This window comes from Oreochromis niloticus, linkage group LG10 (genome assembly GCF_001858045.2).
Source record: "Oreochromis niloticus isolate F11D_XX linkage group LG10, O_niloticus_UMD_NMBU, whole genome shotgun sequence".
Lineage (NCBI taxonomy): Eukaryota > Metazoa > Chordata > Actinopteri > Cichliformes > Cichlidae > Oreochromis > Oreochromis niloticus.
Genome location: NC_031975.2, coordinates 22761268 through 22787601, shown reverse-complemented (window position 1 = coordinate 22787601; position 26334 = coordinate 22761268). Strand labels below are relative to the sequence as shown.

The following is a 26334-nucleotide window of genomic DNA, read 5'->3' as shown; positions in this document are numbered from 1 at the left end:
CCGCGCGACTTGTTTCGATTCCACAGACAGAATAATGCCAAGTTTAGTCATTAAAGAGTAAGTTCACCCAAAAGAAAAACCAAAAAACAATAATAAGACGTACTTAGCTTCCTCTTTCATCCACTGCAACAGTTTTGATTTGTCAATATGAGGCGTCAGGGGAAAAAAAAAGCATGAATTTTCTGGGTGGCGAAATGACTCTCTAAAGCAGCCTTTTGTATCCAAAGATGACTAACTTTGATCACTGACTAATTGGTTGACTCATTTCATTAAATATTAACTGTTAGAACTGACTGTTAGCTTTTTTAAAAAAAAGGTTTTTATATTTATAAGAAATATTATCGGGTGGGTTGGCATGGCGATGGCATCAATTCCCAGAATAAAGTTTTGCCGCTTATAAAAATCTCTCTTTCTCGCTTTCCTTACACTTCCTTTACATCATCAAAAAAATTATTTGAATTTTAAAGATTACTAAATTGTTACCCGAGTCTCCTTATTTCTGAGAAATGAGAAGATTAGAAGAAATCAATCTAGGAAGTTTAATCAGGAAGCGCAAGGAAAGAGAATTTTTGAAAAGGCGAAAGGCAATTTGTTTTTTGTTTTTCAGATCAACTCAGTCTGAGGGAAAAAAGGTGTATTAACGTTAAATTGAACCGATTTTGTGTGAATAAACTGTAAATATAAATAAATAAATATATATGTATATTACCTGAGAGCTCTGGTAGCATGTGACCTGTCCAAACAGGCAGAAGTTTAAATCTAAAGAAATTTATAGAGCTCTCACTTTACTGCTTCACCCAGGGCTTTAAAGTCGTGCTTTTCAAAAAAAGAAAAAAAAATAATTGAATGTTACAAGACTGCTTTCAGGAGAAGAGAACAGTTTCAAGTTGAAAACTATACCCTGGAGTTTCATCCAAACACCTGGAAAAACAGCTTTGGTTTTCCTCTCGACTCATTTATCGTTATAAGTTGTTGTTACCACAAGTGGTTTGGCTTGGTCTCTGGGGGGGATTCGATGCTTTTCTGTAGGATGGATAACGTCTGCAGTCAGTTACTGTTACACAGCTGCATCAGTGTCCCTGAGCAAAAGTCTGAAGTGAAAAGACAGAAAAAACAGAAAGGGCGAATATCCTCTCGTGTCCCTTTAGCGCTGCAACAACGCGACGCTCGACAGCTGGAACATTTTCATTGTGATTTCATTCGGTTAGTAAAGACAGGAAATCTCATTTCTGCGAAAAACCTGTTAATATGTTGGCTTCACAAATTTGATCGCATAATATCAATACTGTTATATCATCTCTGCCTTTCCCTGTGGTGTTTTAGATCAACTAAAAGCAGAAATGCTATAAACATGATTTTAATCTCCCGGCTGGATGATGGGATATTCCCTGTGTGTTGAGTCCAAGCCATGATGGTAAAACATATTCCTTTTTTCTCTCGCTATGATGCTGAGAGATGCACTTCATGTGTCTGGCAAACATCCTCGCTGTAGTTTGACTGGCTTGAATTATAGATAGGAGACGCGAGCCACCCGCTGCTTGTTTGTTTGCTCAAGACTTTGAGTAAGCAGAGGGAATGCCAAAGGAACCGAGAGAGAGGGAGAGATGAAACAAGAGACGGAGAGAGCAGCAAAGATGAAGAAAGGATGGAGGAAAGATGGACAGAACGGGAAACGACAGAAAAGGAGAGGAATGCAATCTACAGGAGCTTGCTGAGCACTGTCGAGGTTGGGAATCCTGAGGAGGCCATCTGTGCTGCTGATACAACAATGTGCATAAAAAAGACCGTCGACATCCCGCTCTACAACATTTGGAAGCGCGTTTGTAGCCAGCTCCCAAGATTTCTGCAACAGAGCTGAAGACGTGTTGGGTTTAAGTTTAGAGGCTGATTTTAGACACTAATATCCATCCAGGTATATGATGAGAAATTTAAAAAGCTCATCAGAAACAGAAGACATGAAAGATATTATTAGAGGCAAAAAGAATTAGCAAAAGCAAAAAGAAGCAAGCGAAGCAGTAACACAGAAACAGATGCAGAGTGATCGTAATGGGAGCAGAAAACAGCCCGTTTCATAGTAACCATACCCGCAGCCATAATAGTTTGTCGCCAAGTGCCATCTTACATCACCGACCGCCGGTCCCTGCGCTGCACCTCAGCGGCGGTTCTTCTGAATCCAAGGGGGAACCCTCCTCTACCCATCCAGATTACATTACACATGGCTCAGGGCTCTGATGTGGCTTCAGATAGAGAGCATACAAACCCCGGCCTGCAACCACACAGCCCAGCTCAGCGCAGGCCCCATCCTGTGGTCTCCATGCTATGAAAGAATATTTTTGAATGCCTTTAACATTTCCTAACTATACTCCCCCCTCCTCCACATGCTGCTCTCATTTAGATTTTTTTTTTTTAATACTGGGGTGAGTCCAAAGAGCGCCAGTGGCTGTGACAAGTGGCTCTGAAGGGATGCGTACGCAGTTTCATAGGTTTTTAGGTTTGGACAGAAGGCTTGGGTAAGAGTGGAGACGAATCAAGGATAACTAATCAGCATCACAGATGAGGTCTCCTTATTTTCGCATTACAAAAAGCATCAGACTGGAGGTATATTAGCACTATTTCCCTTATACAACCAGGACAGATGAGTAGAGATGAGTAGTAGTGGTAGAACTCCATTATACGGGACAAAATTATAGAAATCACAATCCTGGAATATATTATTGAAATTAATGTGTGGGCAACAAACAAATGACATTATATATATTTTTAATAGACCCACATATCTTAATGGATCGAGCAGAGAATCTGATGAGCAGATAAACAGCGTAATGAAAAGCTAGGAGGCCAAAAGATGGAGAGAAAACCACCAAAAATTACAAAAGAGTTTGGGGGGGGAAAATGCAGACAGACAAGAGGATACAGATGTTAATGCACATAGGTACAAATGAGCATTGTGCTAAATGCAGGCCTAAAAAGATGGATAAATAATCGTGGTGTTATAGTGGAAAACATGTAGACAAACAGACTCCTACTAATGGAAACAGCTGACCAAAGGAAGCTCGGCGCACACGCATGCACGCACACCATTACAACATCGTCAGCTCCCACCCTTTTCATCCATCCCTCTTCTACACATCAATTAAATCTCTTTCCATTGGCTGGGTCTTGTACTATATTAGCACCCTACCTTCCCTCTCTGCCTCTGAGTGAGTTTCTCTTTAATCTTCAGGAGATGTTACCATTGATGGGCCTATTGATTTGATGTTGCGCCAGCTGCTTTTATCTCCAGGAACTCAAAGAGGTGCGCGAGAGAAGAGATGCACTCCCCACCAGGTCCAACCAAGCAGACTGGGGTTTTTTTTTCTCTTCTTCTTCTTCTTCTTTTTTCTTTACAAGACAGTCCTTCTTAACCTGAGGTGGTCAGAGCCCTTTTAAGAGATGGGTTGAGAGATCATTTACTGACTTTGGAAATTGTAGAATCATAGATAGTGTTTATGCAAATGCGATTCTTTATCCTTGATAAAACAGCCTAAACTTAAAATCAGTTTGTAAATGAGGCTAAAGACGGTTTGTTTTGTATCATCACGCAAACCTTGCGTGTGAACTATGAGCACCACACTCTGGATTTTACCTCATTTTGAGCCTTTACTGGCATCACGTAACTCAGTCTAAGCATGACATTTGATCTTAGACAGTGACATTTACCATATCAAATCAAAGCAACAAGACTACCGTTTTCCCACATCAGTATATTTGAATGCAGAAAAAAAAAACATCTCACAAATCATCAGCAGTCTTCTTTTGAAGTCAAAGCGTTTAGATCTGATGTTTTTAACATACACAAGACTCCAAGGAGAAAAAGAGAAGGGTTCGCTCTCGGTTTGGACCAAAAAAAGAAGAAAAAAAACAGTGTCGAGGATTTCGACACAGCCCCGCTCTGCAGGAGTCCTCTGTATTTGTTGGTAGAGCGAAGCGAGGGCGCTACCATCCAGCTGACCACATGTGGAGTTCGTCCAAAACCCTGCGAGAGCCAGCGCTGGTGCGTTTTGACCACAGAGCTGCATGCACGGGCCCGCGGGGCCTCGCTGTGCGGCAGCAACACAGAGGCCGCCTGTCACCGCGTGCCATCTCTGTGGCACAGTGCTCTCTCTCTGCCCTACCGTGTCCATGTATTTATGTGTTTGCACCACATGTGCGCGCTCGCATGTATTTATGCGTATCGTGTTATTACTTTCCATCTGTTTGGGAACGTGTTTTATAAGTCGATGTGTGCGTGTCATTGTGTGTTTGTGTGTGAGAGGGTCCCTGGAGAGGGCATGGCACGCCTGTGTTTTGCAGAGCGCCTGCCAAAAGCTACCCGGCTGGCTTACGGGGCTAGGGTTGATATTCTGCTATCGATCATATGTACAAATAACATGGTTACTTACCAGCAGTGTGTAATTATCACCCCCCAAAATAAAATAGCTGGCTCTACTTAGGGACTGTGCCTTTCAATCAACTTCGGTCATCTGCGCACTTCTGCACTCATTTTTTTCGACTTCTTCTTCTTGTACTCCTCACGCATGAATTCCCTCTGTACACCTTTAAGTTCAAAAAAGATGAAGAAAAGATTTTCCTTGTGGGTGTCATGTGGGAACTGAGGTCGCAGAAGTTTCTGTGTCAGACACTCCTGCAATTTTCCACCTCAGGAGTTTGTACGATTTCTTTAAGGCTTCTTCCACAGCTGTGGTGGGAACAAAAGCAGCAGCAGTGTGGGGTAAAGTGCATCGAACTTCACGACGCTGATAAGTATGTCACTTCCAGCTATGACTGTCCAATCTGTCCGTAACCATAATGCCATGTGGGACCGACCAAAACCACTGACTTGGATAGCCGGGATCATTGAAGTCTTTGATGTTTGATCTGTTACATTTCACTAAATTAAAATATATTCATTCAGTGCCAGTTCACAACAGTAGTATGTCTGAAAGAGTTTACAGCGTCTTCATCTATCCAACTTCATTCTGCCTCTTTAACAAAGTAAACAAACATACAAGTGTTAACCAAAGTGACATCATTCACCAAAGGTCACGTCTCTGCCTCGAGGGGGTCGTAATTTTTAAATAACTTGCCTTATTCTCTTTAAAAAGAGAAAAAAATTAGGTATGGTTTGATTCTTTAAATCAACAACAACTGGAACAGCTCATCTCAAGACCGGACCAGGCCTCACGGAGTTTATCAGATGGATTTATTTATTTATTTTTTTGCTCCTCTGCCGCAGAAAATCTCTCTTTTTTGCTTCTTTTATGACAGAAAATCGATGACTGGTATGCAACTATAATGGTCCTTTAACCATTTAACCAATTTATTCTTGTCACTCATCCATTCATTCCTTCTTGTTTTCGTGCTCTCGTTCGTGCATTCTTCTGCCCGTCCCTCTATCATTCTGATCTATCCATCTTCTCTATAAAAACGTCTAATGTTTGCGTCTGTGGTCGGCTGAATTGTTTAGCCGTGATTTGTAATGTAAATATGCGGTTGCGTATGAGAGCATCGCTCCCTCTTGACGCCGCCTGAACACACACACACACACAGACAAGCGCGTGCTCGCACACACACACAAATGCACACTGCATATTCAGAGAGCAACCAGCAGCTGCCTGGCTCAGCTCTGTTACTCCTACTAAGCCATAATTGTTCCCGGGCCTCTCCTCTCTCAGCGCGGGTCCACCCGAGCCAAGCGGCTAACCATGAGCAGCCCTTATGGCTCGCTTCGCCTTCAGGCTTGGACTGCCCTCGATGGAGTCGACAGTCTCCATCGCAGAGCAGTCTCAGATGATTAGTAAGGCTACTTAGCTTTCTTAGTCAAATGTGCAACTGGTTAGTGAGTTGGTGTTTTTATTAGAAGTCGATGAGATGATTCCAAAGAGCAGGAATCAAGAATCTGAGGCAAAGCTTCCAGCAAAAGTACAAAATTTACAAGTAAAACATCATTTATCTGATTCTCATCTCGACATCTTTGTTACCCTCATGCTGTCTCCAGTAGACAGTACTTATCTGCTTCTCAGTCTTAAAGCCCCCATCCTATCTCTCTCACTGCCTCACTTGTTTAATGTCAGTCCAAGCAAAACATGTCGGGCGAGCAAAAAGCCAAGCAGCGCGACCGAGGCCAAACCAGCGATCGCTGCTCTCATCCTGGACTGCTTCCCTCCCTCCAGCTACTGCATGCGACGCCGCTGCTTTCGAACGGGCTTTCAACCAATTACTCCCACTGATCAAACTCCGTGATTCCTCTGATTTCGTTTTCCACGACTGGCTCACGAGGAAGCATCCATCCATCCAGAGCCAACATATCTTAGGATAATTTCATCTCGCGCAACAAAGATTTGCAGTTTCCAAGAATTCTGCTCCGCTCTGCTCTGCTGCTGATGTGCTGTTTAATGCAACACCTGGAAAATGTGACTTTAAACATGGTATTGTTTTCCATGACGACAGGTGATGGAGTGATTTAGTTTTTCCACCTTTGCTGCATGACTGATAACGGCTTTAAAAAACAAAAAAAACAAACTCCTGTCCGATGAAGACTTTAGGAAAGAGTAACATGCGGAAATTCCTGTTTCATTTTTAATGCCTCCCTTTAGAAAGCTTCAGTGCTGGTTCAGGCTGGAATGGCGATTTCTTTGTCAACAAAGCTAAACCACATCCTCTTTTCTTTCTTTTTTTTTTAAACCAATGTTTTGTTTGTACTTATCTTTTTTTGCTGTTTCTGTTACAGTTTCCACTGCAGGTTCAGATGCTTTTGCAGACGGCAAAATCATCTCCATTTAAAGTGGAAATAGGAAAGAAGGAGATGCAGTTGAGCAAGCGAACCCTTAAAATTTTCCACCAACAACTTAACAACAGCACACGGTTAAGGAGGAGCTGTGTGTGTGTGTGTGTGTGTGTGTGTGTGTGTGTGTGGGCGTGTGTGTGTGTGTGTGTGTGTGTGTGTGTGTGTGTGTGTGTGTGTGTGTGTGTGTGTGTGTGTACACTGTTCAGGTGACAATGAGACTCGAGGCCTTTATTTTCCATGGTAAACCACAGTAGGCTTAACCTCGTTCAACTGTACACAAGAAACACGGGTGTGCACATGCAAATACAAAGACACAAAATGCACTTGGACACACACACACACACACACACACACACACACACACACACACACACACACACACACACACAGAGTGACACAGAGAAGATTTGTATTGCCAAAACATAGTAAAATTTTGCCCTCAGTACAGTTTTATTGCAAATGAAAAAACAGTGCACTTGTGCCTTGCAGAGCCACAAATAATATCTACATGCGCTGTTTAGCTCTACTACGCTTGGTAATACTGTTTCTGTTGCCATAAGCAGAAACTTCTGAATGTAATATCCAGGTTATGTTTTATGCAACAGCACCTCGCATTAATTTGGACGGCCTTGCAGGCACCGAAGAGGTTCTTGTTTTTTTTTAAAAAAAAAACAACCCTACAGATCAACAGCAGAAGCATCTTTTGAGTAAAATAAATGAAGGATTGCATTTTGCCATTAATATGTTATGAATCAGTGCCGTTAAACAGTGGATAGAACTGCTACAAACAAGTAGGAAGTAGGAGAAGTTGAAGGTGGAAGTCTTGCTTTAATAACATGTACTGCATCCCTGACAAATTACATTAAAAGAGCTGTGTGTGGACACAAATGACACTCTAACCACTCCCCTCTCACCTTAACCAAACAGAATATTTCCACCAGTGAAAAAAGAAAACAAAGGGAAACGCATCTTAACCAGAAAATCTGCTCATAGCAATCACTCCTCCTAAAGGTCATCCAGTTCTGCAATAATGATCAATAAAGTAGTTATTTTTCTTGGGTCCTGTTTTTGTTTTCTGGAGTGTAACTCTTTAACTCTAACTGTCAGCAGGGTTTCTCCGGGGACATTTGGGGACATTCTCTCCTTTAAAAAAGACGGCGGAAAAAATGAGAAAAATAAAAATCAACAGTCCTCTTCTCTTGCTTCCTCTAATCAAAACAGCATACCACTGACTTGATGTTTAGCTAATGGATGCTTAATTGAAACCAGTATTCCCTCAGCTGCTCTGGGATTAATGTGCCTCTGCGGGGGATCAACTGGAGCCTGGATGGCACTCAAGCTGCGCTGCTTGTTTGAGACAGTGTCAGAGTTATGGCTGTCTTTAATTGGAGGCATTAAGACCCTAGGCCCGTTTTAAAATAAAAACAGAAAACAAATTATAGCGCAGACGGGGCGAAGAAGAGAGGCGAAGGGTAAAAAAGAACGAATGCGAGACAGAGAATCGAGACGGGATGGAGGTCGCCACGCTTTGCAGCTCAGTAGGGGAGCCAACAAGTCCTCTGGGTCCTGACAGTGGGTTGACTGCGCCTGTGCCTGCTGTAAATCTGCTTCTGTCTGGGGGATGATTCGGCAAGGGGACCATAAAAACATCACTGATGGAGACTGTTTGTCTGACTGACTGTCAGAATAGAGTCTGTCCTCTTCTCTTCCCTCTGAATGAAATAAAAATGACAGCGTGACATCTGCATGGTGGTGACGGGTGGAGGAGTCAGCGATTGTGAGTTCATTTGGCCAAATCGCATCAGATTAGCTCAGATCTTTTCATTCACAGAATTTTGTGGGGTTTTGATTTGTTTTTTAAACTGCTTAATTTCCCAGCAAGTTGTTTTTCATACTGTGCTTTCCTCGAATCTATAGAAACCTCAAGGGCGATCCTGTCGGTGTCGTCATGTTGTCGTATACAGAATCAAAACTGTAGGACATGATCAATGTGACTGTTTGCTGGTAATTCTTTTAAACTGAAATAAAATGTCAGCAGGTTATATCGTAGTCTGCAACACACCATCACATACTTCTTGTCCATGCATCCCTTATGCTACAGTCACACTGGGAAAAACAGTGCTTGGAGACCACGACGAAACAAATAAGTTTACAATCTCACTGCCAATGCGGAGGTTGCTTTGAAGACAGGCAGCAAGTCTACGACCTCTCTCGATCAGTTGCTGCATTCAAACCGACTGGTCTGTTATTAATTGGAGTGTAGTTGGCAATCGCATGTGAAATTTAACAGCAACTAACTATTAGCTGAAATTGCTAATCTGTTATCGTCTACATGCATACAAACTGATATTCTGTAGTTACATTCAGACCCTCATTCAGAAACTCTGAAATCCCTCCTAGAAAAGTTGGTGCAGGACGGCTATTTAAAATGACACAATGCACTTTTATAGGGATATAATCAGAATACAACCAGTTGGCAACCAGCTGAGTCGAATCCTATACTGCAGACACAGACAAGTTGTTCTCACTGGCGCAAAGTGAATCAGATTCAATGTGCAGAGTCAACCGGCAACACACTTGCACCTTGACCGCGTTCATAAATTAAGACTGCAATTACTTGCAACCCTTTGTCAATCTTTCTGATAGTGACTGCAGTCTTGAGTCTTGCTTTGCACGTTCAACCTCTGGTTGCCATAACTACTTGCACCCAGTTAGGAAATTCAAAGAATGCAGTGCAATCCCAGGCCATTGCCGATTTTTCCTAGTTGCAAGAAGGTTGCCGTCCTGTTTTTACTGCAGTATGACTAACGACAGCACTGAGCGCTGAAGTTTAACGTGTATGTTTTATTGCATATAAAGGTTTGTGATTGTAATCTTTTTAATGTATACAGAATACCATCAGTCAATTAAGAGTAATAATTTGGGTGCGGACTAATTTACTAATGGCCCTATTTAATCATTCTGCAGATCAAGAATCTCTTTAAAGAACAACAAGGGAAGGACTACTAACACTGGCAGATCTAACACCATTTCCCACCTTATGTTGAATAAAAGCCAAATATTAATGTAATAAATGATATCAGCTACAGCAGAGAGCTGTACTGTTTCTCAGTGCAGGCCAGGAAAAAAATCTACAGTCATTTTGGCTGCAGCAGCCCCTCTGCTCCCTTTGTTTGTTTCTTTTTCAAAGAGATCCACTTCCTATTGCTGAAAGCAGAAACTGACTGTCAGAATTCGAGCTAGCCGTGGATTCGTGTTCCTTTTCCTTGAGTGCGGTGGTGAAACGGTTAAAGGTGTTCGTAAGGTGTCAGAGTCTGTTTCAACTGAGCCTGTGGTTTTTTTTTGTACCAGGTGCACAACGCGGTTTCCAGCTTCTCATTGTTTACTGCTAACTCCCTTCCGCTACTGCAGTTACCTTCTTCCTCCATTGTTCTCGTTCTCTCTCACTCTCAGTCTCTCCCTCTTTCAACTTCTTTCATTCTTGGTGCAAATTTCTCCATGTTTTTCCTCCATCTGATCAACCCAATCTGTACCCATCTGATAAATCAGATGATGTGTTTCTTTTGTTGTTCACTTCCTGCCCACCCACCTCTTCCCTTTCATCTGTCCTTGGTGTGCATACAGTGTTTCCCACATACATGTCATGTACTATGTACAACACCTACACGATCGCACACACCCACGCTCACACACAGATCAACCACAGTGCAATGCATATCACGGTTGCTCTAGTTTTTTGTTTGGCCCCAAAAAACGTTCGCACAAGCTGATTTACCACAACACCTTCTCTCACACCTACACGCACAAAACACTGAATAAAAATGCTTTATGAGCTCCATTACTTCCTCAAACATATTAATGTATCAATGACATCAATGTTATTGTTAGTGGGGCTTCTTGTTTATGTTTTGGTTGGTTTTTAATGCCTCGCCTTTCAAATCACCTCTTCCTCTTCCTCAAATCCACCCCTTTATTCTTCGCCCCCCTTTTTACGTCAACTCCACGCTTCCGATAATTGCATCATGACTTCAATCGACATTTTCTGCATGTCATTTCTGCTCTCTCATCACTGGCTGATGGGGAAAAAACATGCTCTCGTCGCGTGTCCATCTGTGCATGTGCGTGAGTACTGCACTCCTTAAAAGCCTGGGGTTTTTTTCTTTCTTCTTTCTAATGACCAAATGAAAAGTTCCCATGACTGTAAATGTGGGGATGGGAGTATCTCCCATTTTCTGGAGAACAGGGCCAAACAAAGGTAGGAAATCAATTTGACGCATGGCTGAGCTCCTTTTGAGGAAACTTGTTGAAGAGGGAATTCCTCCTTTTTCTCGCTTTAAAATGGACACAATGCCAAAAACATATGAGCTCAAACAGGAACAAGCTGTTAGTCCAACGTGCAGCGTCCCGTAGCTCCGTTCATAACATCATCCTCTCAAACTCAAACTATAACCAGTCGCTAACATGCTTGGCAAACATGCTGGCATATTGTGGGAAACAGCTTTATGAGGTGCTGGAAAGTAACTGATGATAGGACACGTAGGAATATTTGAGATAAAATCTGGAATATTTGGGGGAATTTTGGGGCAATGCTTTGCAACATTATGAGTTTTTCAGTACCTTTTATTGCCAAGGATTGTAATTTTTCTGTAATTTTTTCATACTCACTCAAGTTGAATGTGGTGTGGACACTTAGCTATAACTGAAAGTAGAAAACAGTGGATCCTAGTAGCTTCATATGTCAGGTGTTCATAGCTGAATATTACAGCAGTGTCTCCATAGTGTAGTGGTTTACACATTCGCCTAACAGGCAAAAGATCCCTGTCTTTGATCCCAGGAGGAGACAAATCCCATTGGAGTTGTGTCAGGAATGGGATCTGGGATAAAAGCTTCCTGCTGTGCTGACCCCCTTGTGAAAAAAGCATCTGCATACACGTTTCAATTCAGACAGCAGATGGAAGATCCTAACTGCACATCGCTGGAAGCGGATGGCATAAGTGTCTGCCGAATGCTGACTGCCTGACCAGTTGGGCGGCAGTGGGAGAACCGTGAAACAAACTTCAAGGGTGAAAAAAGTGGACACTTTTCACTTCAGCTCTTCATATGTCATAACTTTGCTCTTTCTGGTTCTTAGCCAAATACCAGAGCCTAGTTCACGGTCGCCACCCGAGTCGTTTTGCACGCCGACTGCGATGTCGCCCATGACTGTTTATACCAGCGCTTGAGGTGCGTTGGGAATGAGACTCGCTGCAGTCTAGTTGCTCCTCAAAAACACCTCCCCATTAGCGCTAGAAAAGGAACACGAGAAGGTGAAACAGGAAGCAAAGCAGGAATTCCAGAAATTCTCTGCAGTTGCACTGATATATCATTGAAATGGCGGGAAAGACCTGGCCAGGTAACAAAAAATCAAGAGCTGCACGGGGAAGCTGAAATGACACCAAAGCACAGTGCTTAACAGCAGGTGTAAATCCATTTTGGGGCATTACCGTTTGAAAAGGTAACATAAACTTGGGGTTAGAGCATGAACCCTAACAATCACACAAACAACAACACGTGACTTTTTGTCCTGTGTCATAAATGTGCATTAGAGACCATATGAATCATATCGGTCTCTAGTATATACCGTATAATATATATAAATAGCACATAAAGTTAATGGCTGCCACCGTCTGTAGCAGGCGATTATCGTCAGAGGGAGGAAAAGATTTCTGCTCCCGCGCGCGCGTGTGTGTGTCTCAGTATTCGTGTGTGCGTGTGTGTGTTTAAGATCACAGCCATGTGTGCTGGGCTGCTTCATGCGGCTGTGGAGGCTCCAGCTGGTCTAGGCAGAGCCACGGGCATGGGGTGGAGAGGGGCGGAGGAGGATGGGGTTTGAGTTTCATTTAGTCGACTATTTTTATGAACACTCTTTCAATAAAGTACATATTAAAATGATGATAAAGGTCAGCTGCGGAGGCTGAGGTTTGGAGGGCGAAACGAGCGGAGGAGGGAAAAGTCAGTGGAAGAACATTATCAATTACTAGCATCAACACAGCAAATATGAATGTTTTATTAGCAGTGGAAAGCCCATTATGATTGATGATGGAGATTATTAATTTAAGTCAGTGAGTCAGTGATCAGCTAGACCACTCAACTAACAAGAATGTCAGATAAGAGTGTGTAGGCATTTAAGGTTATTGTTCAAAATCAGTCCAACAAACGACCAAGAAACTTACCTATTTATCTCAATTAATAACCACATATCAATCTTAAATATCAACTATGATGGTATTTGAAACTTATCTGAGAAACTCTATTTAACAGTGGGTTTTCTTTTTATAACAGGTGGGCATGCAAGCAGTTACTTACTCATAAAAGGCCTCTTATTAAGTCATTTTGGTTGGTATTAGGTCATTGGTTACATTTTTTTAACGTAAGCATTCACAGGTTTTATTAAGCTGCTGTTTCATGTTGTTTTCCACAATTCCCTAAAGAGAACACTGCAGAGTTTATACTGTTGTACTTTATCGTCTAAAGTGCCCTTCTGGAAATCCTGAAGACATCAAAAAAAATTCCAGAAAACTTGAGATTCCCATTAGCGCAGAAATAAAGAAACATACCCACCAAGTGTACCATTCTAAACCAGATCAACACTGAAGATGTGACATCAGTGTCGCCAATCTGGAAACACACACACGCCCACCCCTCAGTAGGAGAGTGTAAACAGGTTGTAAATTTCCTTACAGTGGATGGATGAAAAGAATCAGAGCTCACATGGAAATTTGTCATTTACGACTGCATGTGGTCGTCACACTGCAAACAGCAGATATGCCAGCGCAGCACAGCACAGCGGCGAAACGCCCCACAAGTGGCTGAGGGGGAAGGGTTATAAAATTGTAAACACGAACAGAGGAAATATACTTTAAACACCTGAACGACTATTCTGATTTTTAAGAGACAGAGTTGAAATAAAGTTTTTGCTTTTCTCTGCTGTCTGAACTATTCTTTAACATTGTCCTCTGCAGATTAGTTTATGTTGCAGCTGGACAGGTGGCACCACAACAAAGTTATGTGTCAGTTTCATTACCTGAGGAGTCACTTTTTAGACAGACTTATAGGGCATCTATACTTCTCTGTTAAATCTACACCCTTGTGAAACCCTACGCTGTAACCTCCCTGGAGATGTAACTATGTGCCATCCATGTTGCCCTTACAGGTACAAACAGCTTCTTCATCAGATAAGTATAAATTAAGCATTAGGATAAATGTTCAGCTTAAGTAAGACTTAAGAAGAAAAACAAATGCAAGCACTATGACGTTGTGAGTCTTGATGAAAGCTTTTTTTCCCCTGTTGGTTAAGTAGAGGTACTACAAATCTAAAAACGTGCATTTAAGCTTGTGGTGAACTCTGCACTCATTTGCTCAGAGTTTCTGCCCCAGAACACACCGCACTCCCACTGCTTACTTAACTATTGTCTTTTAGTCTATGGCTCTTCTGATTAAACCATGGTTTGTGGGGGCATTTTATAAAGGGGAAATTACAAAGCAGATGCTATCAACTTCAGTTTATTTTAGATTTCTAGCTCACAGGTGCACAAGTTACAAATCCAATTCCTAGAACTTCTTTAAGGAAGTTTTTTATGCCTATATTTTCAATGTCAGCACATTGAAGCTAAACTATGATGACAGGAACGCTCGATTTACTTATTAGACTGAACCCAGTCGGGACTTAAGGACTAAATGTTGTTGCTCTTTTAATATTTGCGTGTGATAAACTGTCCTGCGCCAATCTTACGATGCAGATCTTACACTTTTGTAGTGCAGATAAAAATGACAGCATATATCAAATTAGCTCAGTTTATCTGATCAGCGACTCATCAGGGCCCATTCCTGAAATTCATATTTCTCATTGTTTCTGAATAAAATTGTGTAACCCATCACTTGGTTTCTTTTTTTGGAAAGTACGAGATGATTATGTGTGAGTTATGTGTAAAACTCTTCGAGAAAGGTAGCAACTTCTTTTGCGAAACTGTCTGATTATTGTCAGTAATGAAGAGGAAATGAAACTACACTTTTAATTCCCATAGGTCATGTGACCTAAAAAAATCCCACTCTCTCTCGCTTTCTCTCTGTCTGTCTGACACACACACAAACACACACACACACACAGACTACTACACAGTCTGTGAAACCCAGTACAGAGTGTAATCACCTGAATATCACTTGATCTCCTACCGATATGTAAACCTAACATCCATGTTGGAATTTCTTATACGTTTAAAAGTTTAAATTACAACAAAATTGAATGTTTATAATTATACGGTCTTTACGTGACAGTATAAAGCCCCTTGATGTGACTGCTGTTGTGATTTGGCGCTATATAAATAAAACTGAACTCTATTGAATTAATAACTTTAACTAAAACATGCCGACTCTGCAAACTACTCTTGCAGGTGCAAGGTGTTGGTGTAATCCCTTCACGGCAGTAACATATAGGAACTTACCCTTTGCTTTTTAAAAGAAACCTTAATCATTAATTAATTCATGTAGATTTACTTTAACTTCTCATATTTATATCTTCATATATATATATAGTCTGAATATGTTGTTTATTCATCAGTGCACTACGAATGTCCTCATTGCCCAAAGACCCAGGATGAAGGAGGGATTCAGCCTGTTAACTGGTTGCGTGTGTGGCCTGCTAACCTACAAACTTTGTGATGTGGTTCGGTGTGTGTGCGTGTGTCTCTTTAAATGGCCTGTTCCACAAAGCAGCAACACGCTTGTTCTGGGGAGCTGCCAGATGCCCAATCATGATAACAGTGACACATTAGACTACACACTGCACGTGTGTTAAAACACATATTCGATATAATATCCTTTTGCACTTCTTTGAACCAACTTGTCTTTGTGACCTATCCTGAAGGCAGCATAGACATGTAATTTTTGGAAGTGCATACTAAAAGTTAAAGTAATCTTAGGGCTCGCAGTTTTCTTTCAGTTTCAGCTGGACACCATGCGGGTTTGTTATCCAGTGAGTAAACTCTGCTGCATCACTACTTCCTTAAAGCAAAAACCACACGTTTTAAAAATAAAATAAAAAAACATGATATTGTGGACAAGATATGTGAGAAACTAGCACTTAAAATTTTTCTCCAGTTCTTTTTACTTGACCAGCAAACCATGCATGCAGCGCGAAGATGCACATAGACACATATGCATGTGCGTGTGGCTGCTTTGATATCTGCTGGTGTAAGAGAGAGACATTGCTGTCACTGATTAACTACAGGCTGTGAACACACATCTGGGAGGTCTGGACAGCTCGCTCTGTAAACAACAACGTAGAAGTTTTGCATGGTTTCGCTCCACAGGCCAATGACTCACCTGGGTGCAACATCCCGCAACTCTCTCACTGACTCACACAGACATACATGTGTGCGCGCGCACACACACACACCTCATAAACAAACACTGGGACCTAAACAAAGAGCCTCTTTGTGAACCTTGACCTTATGTCAACTACCTTTATGTCTCTCTGTGTTTCTTTTTTTTTTCAATCCTGCTAAAATGCGACCACTTCCCCCTTCAAGCTGTTACAGTGCATGACTCTCCCATTCAAGCAGAAAACTGGCTTGTACACACAGCTTAGAGAGCAAAGGAATAAAAATGAACTTAAAACAAACAAAAAAAACACTTTGAGTGAGTTTATGTTTGCTTAAGGTTTCCTTGAACCACATGTTGCACAACACGGGATCTGAGGTGCTCCGAAGTGCTGCTTTACGGAGACCTCGATGCAGCGCCAACGCTACAAGACGGCAACTAAAATCAAGGCCCTCTGTGTTTTAACATGTTTGACCTCTAGCATATTCTTGCTGGCAGGAAACGTAGGTGGAATCATGGGAAATGTGGTCTTCATTTAGAAAAACACCTGCACTAACGCCACATGAGGTTACCAACCTTCAAGACCCCTTGTTTTCATTTTAGTTTCATACTAACTGCAGAAACTTTAGCACACTTAGTTCGGCGTGGTGCTCGCTGAGCGAACACATGCTGTTTTGTCTCCGCTGGTGCATTTGAGTGTATGAATGCAGAGAGAGAGAGCGAGAGAGAGAGAAATACAGTTAATAATAATCAAATAAACCCACAGTTCCTCTGCCAACACCTGTCTTTTACTGCTCTACCACTTCCCCCACCCCATCTTCCTTCAACGCCGGAAAGAAATAAGTGGATGAATAATTACAGGTATAAACACCTCGGGGCTATCCAAAGGGTTTTTTTCTCCCCCTCCTGATATTCTTCTTAACATTACCGCCTCTTCAAATAGTCTTCTGAACAGTTTCTCTTCAGGTGCCTTCACAGCCCGCTACTTCAAAGCCAGCAGGGCGATGAGGAGGCTCTTATGGTCATTTGTATTTTAATCTTTCCCCCTCCTCTTCTCCTCCTTCTATAGCGCTGTCTTTACCTCTCCAGCCTCTCCTCTATAAAAATCTATTTATCTGTCTTCATCCGCATCTATTTTGATCTTGGGCTCACATTTTCCGTGGGCTGTGGTCTACCTGAGACTAAGTGAACATGGCAACCTCAAACAAACAAGCATGTTATTATAAAGTATATTTATATAGTAATTATAAAGATTATGATTTATATCAACTAGAAGCATCTTTGTTTGGTCCTTGCATTTGCTTTTCATGTCTTTTATCACTGACACAAGATGAAAGTACACATCAGAAGCCATATTTACATCAGAAAATAATCTGATAGGCGAATAACTTTTTAGATAGATATCTTTTTATATCTAAGGCACTGAATTGAGTATTTTGGCGTTCATGGATGCAAATTTGCAAGAAAGCGTCAGATTATGAGATGCACTTCCTTTTTTCTCTCAATATTTTATTCACGCTGTCAAATAATAAAGAGAATATACACTTACAATTTAAACCAATGTTTCAGCATCAGTCAATACTCCTTCAAATCACAGCCAGTTGCCACTTCCTTAAAGCCTAAACCATAAAGCTTAAAGAAAAAGTTTCTTTGTTTCATCTTATTTTGATACTGTTACAATGATACACGTCTATATTAAACACAGCTAGAGTTTTAAATAAGCTTATGCTCACATTTGGACTGTTTTTTATTATATTCTTGTCTCTGTATGATGTCAGTAAGATCCGACTTGATTATAAAGTCGTCTCTGGCTGTGAGCATAGAAGCCCCGCCCATCTGTGTGTTGAGACCTTCTGTTTGCGAGGGGTAGCCGATCAGAGAGAAAGTTGTTCTTAATGTCGGAAAAGCTTTTTTTTTCTTCGCCCCAGCAAAGTGGGATGAACCGAGGGGCCGGGCTGAAGCCCAGTATAAGATCAACAAGGATTATTTTGAGCTGTGAATTATGCAAAGCCATTCCAGGAGAGTCCAAAAATAAAATATGGAGCTGGAAAACGAGCGTAACAGGTTCCCTTTAAGAGGTCCTCGCAGAAGTTAACCAACGTGAGGTGACTGTGATGGAAAATGGTGAACAGCAGGGCAGGTGTGGAGAGCTAATAAGACGGTAAATTAAACTGAACTGACACAATACTAAATAATGTTGATATATAGTAATTAGATATACAAACGCTTCATATAAATAGATAGTTTTAGAGGATTTGGGTGTATTTTTGTCCTCAGTTACACTGATATATTAAAGTCTTGTAAATGCTGCTGCTGTAATATGATACTATTTTTAACATATTGTGATCACATTGCTTCATGTCTTCTTTTATTGAGTCCCAAATTTAGTTTTAATAGTTAATAAATTGTGAACGAGGACACTCGATGTTTTCATGTTTGGCTGTAGCAGTAATTGACTCCCGTTTACACTCTGCACAAACATAATCACAGACTTACACACATCATAACAATAGAAAATGCTGTCAGCCGGGGCTTCATGAAGCCTTCTCAGCACACTTTGAATACAAAAGTAAAACTTTTACTTCATGGATGCAACGCAGCACGGGTGTTACTTTAAAGCAGAGTTTTCAGTTATAGTTAAAGGAGAAAGCGATCCTAGAAAAGACAAGATGCAAGCTTTCCATCCGAACTTTTCCTGCATTCTAGTGAAAGCTGCTTTTCTTTTAGGCCTCTTAAATCCGAGTGTGCAGGGTCCTTATCGTAGGCAGTCAGAGACAGGGAGGCCCCAGCACTGCTCATCCCAGCCCCTGGGTCTGTATGAAGGGGGGATTAGGGAGGCCTCAGCCTGTGTTGCTGCCATTGTTTACCAAGAGACTAGGGGAAGGCTGAACAACCCCCCTGTCAACACTGCAATACAATGGGAAACAAGGAAGTGGCAAGATCCTAGAGACTTGCGCACACACATCCATTCCCTTGATCTTGGAGGATCGACCTTGTATTATTTGGGAGATTGGAGGAGGAGGAAAGGGGAACGGGGAGGAGAGCTTGTTCACAACGGCAACTGATTTCTGAATGGATACAAGAAAAAGGAGGAGATGTATGAAAAATCTTTATGGGCTAAAAGATGTGAAATTACTCAAACAGAAAGCATAAGCTTTCAGCTGAAGTGGGTGAAAACAATCAAACTGATATTTCTTTGTAGGCTGAGACACTGAAATGTTCAAAACACACACTTCAGCTGACTCTTTAGAGTCACAGAAATGACGACGTTCCCCCGCCGCCTTTCCCAAACATGTAAACCATCTCTTAGCAGCCTTCCTGTCAATTTTTAATTCTGCTCTGTGAACCGAAATGTCAAATGAGCAGGAAATTCCCCCAAATCAGACAACACTGAGCTGTAAAACACAGGCTCGTAAATTCCACTGACTGAAAGCACGCTGTCAAACTGCATTTCGACCAAACATTTACTGTTATCCCAAAGAACCTGAGCCATTTACAGTCAGTGTCCAGGTAGGCTGAGCGGGAAAGTGTTTTAGAGCAGCCTGCTGCCTTCAGAGCGTGCTGACGTCACAGTGTGACCACAGCTTCCACATCACAGGGAGTTTCACAGCCTCTCTGACAGCGAATAGATTTGCATGCAGACAAATATCAGATATTAGCTTAAACTGTTTAATTTTTCAGATAATGACCCACAAACAGACCAGACGGACAATTTTTGAAGTCTGTGGACAAAGTTGTGCAACAATTCAGCGCTTTATCACCGAACCTCAAACATCTTCAGTCTTACAGATTCCTTTTTGATTGAATCATGTCGAAGCTGCTCTACATGCGAACATCAATCCAGAAAGGTGTGCTTCTTTCAAACTAACCACGAGGCACGCTGGATCTCTTAGACGACTGGTGGTAAAAGGTTACTGATTAAAATCCAAATACTTGGCTCATTAATATACAACCGCTAACCACCAATCACTTTGCGCATGACTCACTGGCCACTTCAGATAAAGTAAAAACCCTGGTTTTTGCTTCAGCGGGCAGGCCACCCACTAATTTCAACCAAACATCCATCAATCCCCATCAACAATCAAGCAATGTTGCTTCTACTTTGCTTCTCCTCTTACTTCAGTCTAACCCTCTTGATTCCTTCGCAGCAGAGAATCGTCACAATAAAAATCTCACGCGAGATTAAAATTAAGAGTCTTTTATTGTGAAGCAGCTGTAGGAAGTGCAGCTGGTGTTATAGAAACCAGTAACAACTGTTAACTTCCAGTCTAGAGTAAAATATGCACTTCTTTTAAGAGCCCACAACTTTGAGATATTTGACTAGTTTTCTAAGAGTTGTAGGTTCCAGGAACTGAGAAAAAAACAACTGCCTCCTCCTTACAAATTAATATCCAAACTGTCCACTAATAACAGGCGTTTTAGGGGAAGTCATGTGAGTAATCGCCAGATGTTTACCTAAAAATGGCCACTAACATATTAAATATTTGATATTAATGCAAACAAACCACAAAAAATCAGCAGAACCAAAATGTGTTGCAATGCAGCTCTATAACACTGTTTTTCACATCACTTCTGTTTCTTCTTCTATTGATTCGTCATCTGCTTTCCTTCATAATCAATCAAAACATTAAGTAATGAAGAGCTGGTGCTCATGCTCAGATAAGTTGATCCTGTGTGATCCTGTGTTACTTAAGAGGTTAACGAAATAGACACACACACAAAAAAGTTCTTATGCTTCCGATGCATATAATTGGAAATGAATGAAAATAAGCTTTGCTATTTTCCCCTCTGATCTCCTTTTAATAGTTCGCAATTACCGAGAAGTTATCTCTCCGAGTAGGAAAATGACGAAAGTGAGGAGAGATGCTTGGAACCACCTCAGATGCTGAAGACAGCACAAGACAATAAAAGAGATGGATATGTGGAAATGGCAAGTGAGCAAAGGGAGTGAGGAGGAAGATGGATGGAAGCTGAAGACAGAAAAACACTCTTATTTCTACTGAAGGTCTCCCCTGCGACAGGGTTTAACTCCCTGAGACGACAAAGACTCATGATCCCTTCAAAAATAATAATAAAAAAAAAGAGAGAGAGAGTTTCTGCTGGTAATTCACAGCATTATACACACAGCAAGAAGAGGGCTGACACACACACGCTGCATCCACAGTATACGGCCAGCATCATCACACAAAACACACCATGAACCCTGGGTACAAACACAAGCCTAAGGCAACAAACTAGAAAACACACATAAACACAGAACATGCCAAAAGCTTTGATACATACAGATTACTTAGTGTAATGAACTTAAACAGCAAACACTGACACGCACGCGTGCTGACAAACACACTCGAGATAAAGCTTTATCCAAAGACAACAAGCTGAGGGAGTTTAGTCATATCTCTGAATCCCACAAATCTCCTTCTCTGGCCACTTCCCCTGAAAGGACGGCTGATATCTCCATTAATGCAACAACAGTGAAATGTCCCATGAAATGCTGTAATAGGAGTATTATCGCTGAATGGGATAAGGAGCCAATACGCGCTCTCCAGCATGTAGTCGCTTTGTAAAAACCACTTCTCAGCAGAGATTAGAGGCTTCTTCTTTTCTCTTTAAATCTAAAATTTTAAATGTTAATACCAAAATAACAAGAAGTGATTATCAGTCTGTTTGCGTCCATTTCTGCCACTTTGATTCAGCTGTATAAGGAAAACAATGCGTTAATCTTTCATAACAACAGCTCAGGGAATTTTTTCCCCCTCCTATGTGAAATGTAAGTCAGCCCACTCCGACGGTCAGGGGCTGCGCAGGTTTTCATTCAAATGTTTTTTCATCAGTCGGCGATTAAAAAGTGCAAAAAGTTGGCTAGACCTTTACAAGTGAGGATAAACCCACACAGAGGAGGACAGACACAAGCAGACTGATTTTACAATTAATTTCTGACTTTCAGTCATTCAGCTGAAGTTCTCACAATGACTGCAACAGTTCAAAGCAGTTTACGGGAACGCACAAAGGTGTTGTTGTTTGTTCAGGTGAGCTGGTGACATGTGGGCAACACTGCAGAAATTTTTACACCACAGCCTGTTAAATAATTTCATGTTTAAAAAAAGAAAGTATATCAAAGGGTTTGACTTAAAATAACACAGATGAAGCTACACTTTCTTTTTTCTTAATAGGTTTCTTAATACGTTTAAAACATGAGAAAAGCAGTGCTTATAATACATTCAAGTGTTCTGATGATTGAATCATCTTATTGTCATTACACACAGTGCAATGATATTTGGTTTGGCTTTCTTCTAGGATAAAAAATGAGAAATAAACAGAATGAATAAAGAATTGGTACGTAACTGAAGATAAAAAAATAAACTCAGGAGAAAAGCGATTTGTGAACGATTTGACAGTCTAGTGTAACAAAAGCAGAAAACTGATCAAAACTGTTTCGATTAATACATGTGTACTTGACCAATGAATTATTTCAGTTATCTCCTGATTCATTTTATGTTGATTAGTAATTAATGATTTACTAATTCATTATTTTGACTCTTAGGTAACTGCACGTAGGTTAATCCACGAAACTAAACATAAGTGTATACCCTCAGGACGTAAGGCAGTTATTACTTCTTGTTATTGATAAAATATCTGAATTAAGACAGACGGATGATTTAAGGTTTGCATTTTTTATGGCCAAACAGGTAAGTTTGATAGCAGGGTCCGGGCAACAGTGAGCATAAATCTGCCTCCGCCGAATGTGAGCAAAAGCTACCCTCTCATCGGGTACACACAAAATCAAGAAGTCGCAATCATCTCACATTTTAAAGACTACTTGATGAGTGAAAATACAACAAACATCAACGATAAAGCTGTTTACACACATATTCTACAGAAAAAAATGTCTGAAAAATCTAACTCTGGTGCTGCCAGAGTAGAGCGTGCATGGGCAAGACATGAGGCGACCACTTATAGCGATGAATTCACCTGCACTGCTCTAACACTTGTGCAACCTGGCACAATCGGAGAGACTTTGTACTACAGGACTGGCAGGCTGAAGACCATTTAATGTCCATTCTGACAGGATCTGACATTTTTTCACCTGCAAAAAAAGATCTAAAAAAGATCCAGGCTCCAGTGCATGTGCGACATGAGACACTAGAAGTTGAAATCACAGCTCCAGGACAAGACAGGCCAGCAGTGAGACATGGACACACGCACACAGAAATGTCCCATGTCAACATCACAATAACGGGAAAACCACAAACAGCTCTTTTTTCTGTCAGTCACCCTGACCCTGAACTTCTGATCCAGCTCTGCCATCCATAATCATCACCCCCCCACCTCACCCGCTAAACCACTACTCTCAGCCCCTTTCAAGTGGCAGGTTAGACGGGGCCTGATACCCCGCTACCGCCTCACAACCAGCGGGCTAATTACAAGGGAAGCAGCAACAAGTGAGCATTGTGTGGAGTCTCGAAGACACACGGGGGGGGGAAGAAAGTGCTCTTTATCGTGCCACCGCCACCGCCGCCACCACCGGTACCCCTTCACCCCCCCTCACTCTACCCAACTCGCCAATCCCACCCCCAACGAGAACAATCTATGAGAGGCTTCTGTGGTTGGAGAAGAGAAGAGAAGAGAAGAGAAGAGAAGAGAAGAGAAGAGAAGAGAAGAGAAGAGAAGAGAAGAAGGTGGAAGACACCACGTTTGTCTCCACTTCTTCACAATGTTTGTCACGATGCCGGATGTGCCGTGTTATGCAGCTTCGACTATAAAGACGTTTGAGGAAACAACAAGCATGCTCACTAAGACTCGTAGTTCATTCAGTCGTATTCTCAGAATGTAACTGGTTACTGAATAAAGACTCTGAAAATGAAAAGTGATTTCCTAGGAGACGCTGCTGTACCTACAAGTGCTTCTCTTACAAGCAAAGGCTTTGCTTTATGTGCAAAACAGCACAATTAAATGGAGCTAGCAGGTCAAGGATGTATTCTATACAAGAATATAAAAAGAAATAAACAGTAAAACAAGAGTTTTCACACTGTATTTCTTTTCTAGCAAGCCTGAAAGGAACAAATATAAAACTAAAGTGAAAAGGCACTGTGTAGCCAAATCACATGTATGAACAGCATAACCTGTCTTTACTTTACACATGCATTTAGCTCCATTATATGTTTTTGTTTAGAGCTGTGGCAGAGAAAAGAAGCCACTCTCATACTATGTATTTTCCCCACAGACTACAATTTTAAATTTTAGTTTCATTTAAAAAACCATGGAAAATGAAGGTAAGTCTCTAAAAACTGTCAGCTTTTATTCTGAAAAATCACCGACCCCATTAAAGTCTCCCATGACCAGCCAACGGGCCCTGACCTGGACACTGACGGCGTCTTGAAACACTCTTAAGAAGCTTCAAGGTGCCATTAGAAAATCATATTTTCCAGCCATAAATCAGCATATTCCTTATTCACTATGCTCTCACATGAAATCAGCCTACAGCACATGTCATCTCACAAACAGGCATCTATGCTGTTTAGCAACGTCTTGTCTGCTAGAGCAGGGGGTTAATTCAGGCAACAGGATTACGCAGCATGTGAAAAATGAATTAGGCACAACCGTTCACGTTCGGCGCAATTACTCAGCCTATCCATGGATACTGGTTCTTAACGGGTGACTCGAAGGGATTTTTTTTTTTTATGATGAATTCTTTAAGGGCTGTCTGGCTGGGTGAGCGATACTGCATACTTGAAATCTTTCCACGAGTCGTTCTGATGTTTGTTTTAGCGGTTTTAACACTTAGAACTGCTATTAAGGCTGTGCAGTAAACCTCTTGTCATTCACCCGGGGTACAAACAGATGGGAAAACGTCACGTGAAATGGTTCGCGATGACGACATCAATCAAATTCCAACTTCAGCAACGGCGTAAACAAAAACAAGCTTTTTTTTCTTTTCTTTTTTTTGCTTTGCCTCATGAGGCTGCGGCACTTTGATTTCATTCCGCTGTGTTTTAAATGCAGCTTTATTTTATAAGGCAGTTAGGGATGGTGTGAGCGTTGGGGATGGGGTGTGGGGGGAGTTAGCAGCACAGTTCAAAGCCAAATCAGAGCACGTGTAAAGTTTGAGAGAGATCTGCAGTGATGTGCCATTCATCTTCAGTCTGACAGACTCGTGTTGTCTCTTCTGAATCTAAAACTTAGTGCAACATAAGCTGACTGATTCTGCTTTGTAATGTGAAAGAGACCCCCCCTCCAAAAAAAATAAAATAAAGCTGGTAGTTTAAACCCCTCTAAATAAGAGAAGCAGCATTAAAATTCTGTATAATGTTTTAGGGGGTTATAGCTGAGCCACAATATGCTAATTGCATCTAAAAGGGGAAAACATCACTGAAATTTAGGCTGATGTGAGGGGAACTTTCCTAATTCTCAAAACTGCATGCACATAAAAAATAGAAATTATGAATTATGAAACAGAAAATACCAAGAAGAAATGTTTTATGCTTTTATGCACAAAAAGTCGAGTAAATTCTCCACTGCTTTGCATCTCTTTTCTCTCGAACTGAGACTACTGAGGACATCTTTGCACCAGCCAAAAAAAAAATTAAAGATTAAAAAATAAAATCACTCAGAGGACACCAGGCTCGAGATCTCCATCTACGAGTGTGCGTACCTTTTATTCTCCCTAACTACAAAACACTGGATTTCTCTCCTGGGGCTCAGCACTGTGTGTTCACAGTCTGGACTTGATACTAAATAATACAAAGACAAGCTGAGGCGCAAAAACTTGCACCTTAAGGAGTCGTCAGGAGCACATAATATCATCAGCTACTAAGAGGAGAACCATAGCCAGCAGAAGGATTCAACGAGAAGTGGACTTACAGATGGAGAAACGGAGCTGTTGGGGAGATAGGGGTCTGGCAGCATCAGGAACGGGTACCCTGGATATCCCGGCGACTTGTACATACCTCCATCTTGCTGCTTCGACACTGACAGGAAAAACAAACAATTAGAAACTGTGACCTTTGTTGCCAAATTTTTCCAAACTCTTTTGATTTGCTGTCTAAATCTCAATATTTATCATTTAATAATGTATTTAATTTACAGTGAAACTCATGACAACTCGGGGGAAAAGAAATCAACAACAATAAAGGTAAAGCTGTGGGTGCAAATGCTGAATGTGAGGATTAAAA

General features: G+C 41.4%; 1 protein-coding gene across 17 annotated transcripts in view; it reads right to left on the bottom strand.

The window, feature by feature from the left end:
- tcf7 (transcription factor 7) overlaps positions 1–26334 on the bottom strand; it is a 74400-nt gene that overhangs the window by 45770 nt on the left and 2296 nt on the right. For all 17 annotated transcript variants that reach the window (XR_003221817.1, XR_003221818.1, XM_013275166.3 and 14 more), the window contains one exon: positions 26024–26130. Coding sequence is in view for 15 of the 17 variants with exons in the window: in XM_013275166.3 (XP_013130620.1) it covers positions 26024–26130 (107 nt within the window). In the remaining 2 variants the exon portion in view is untranslated. The remainder of the gene's footprint in view (positions 1–26023; positions 26131–26334) is intronic.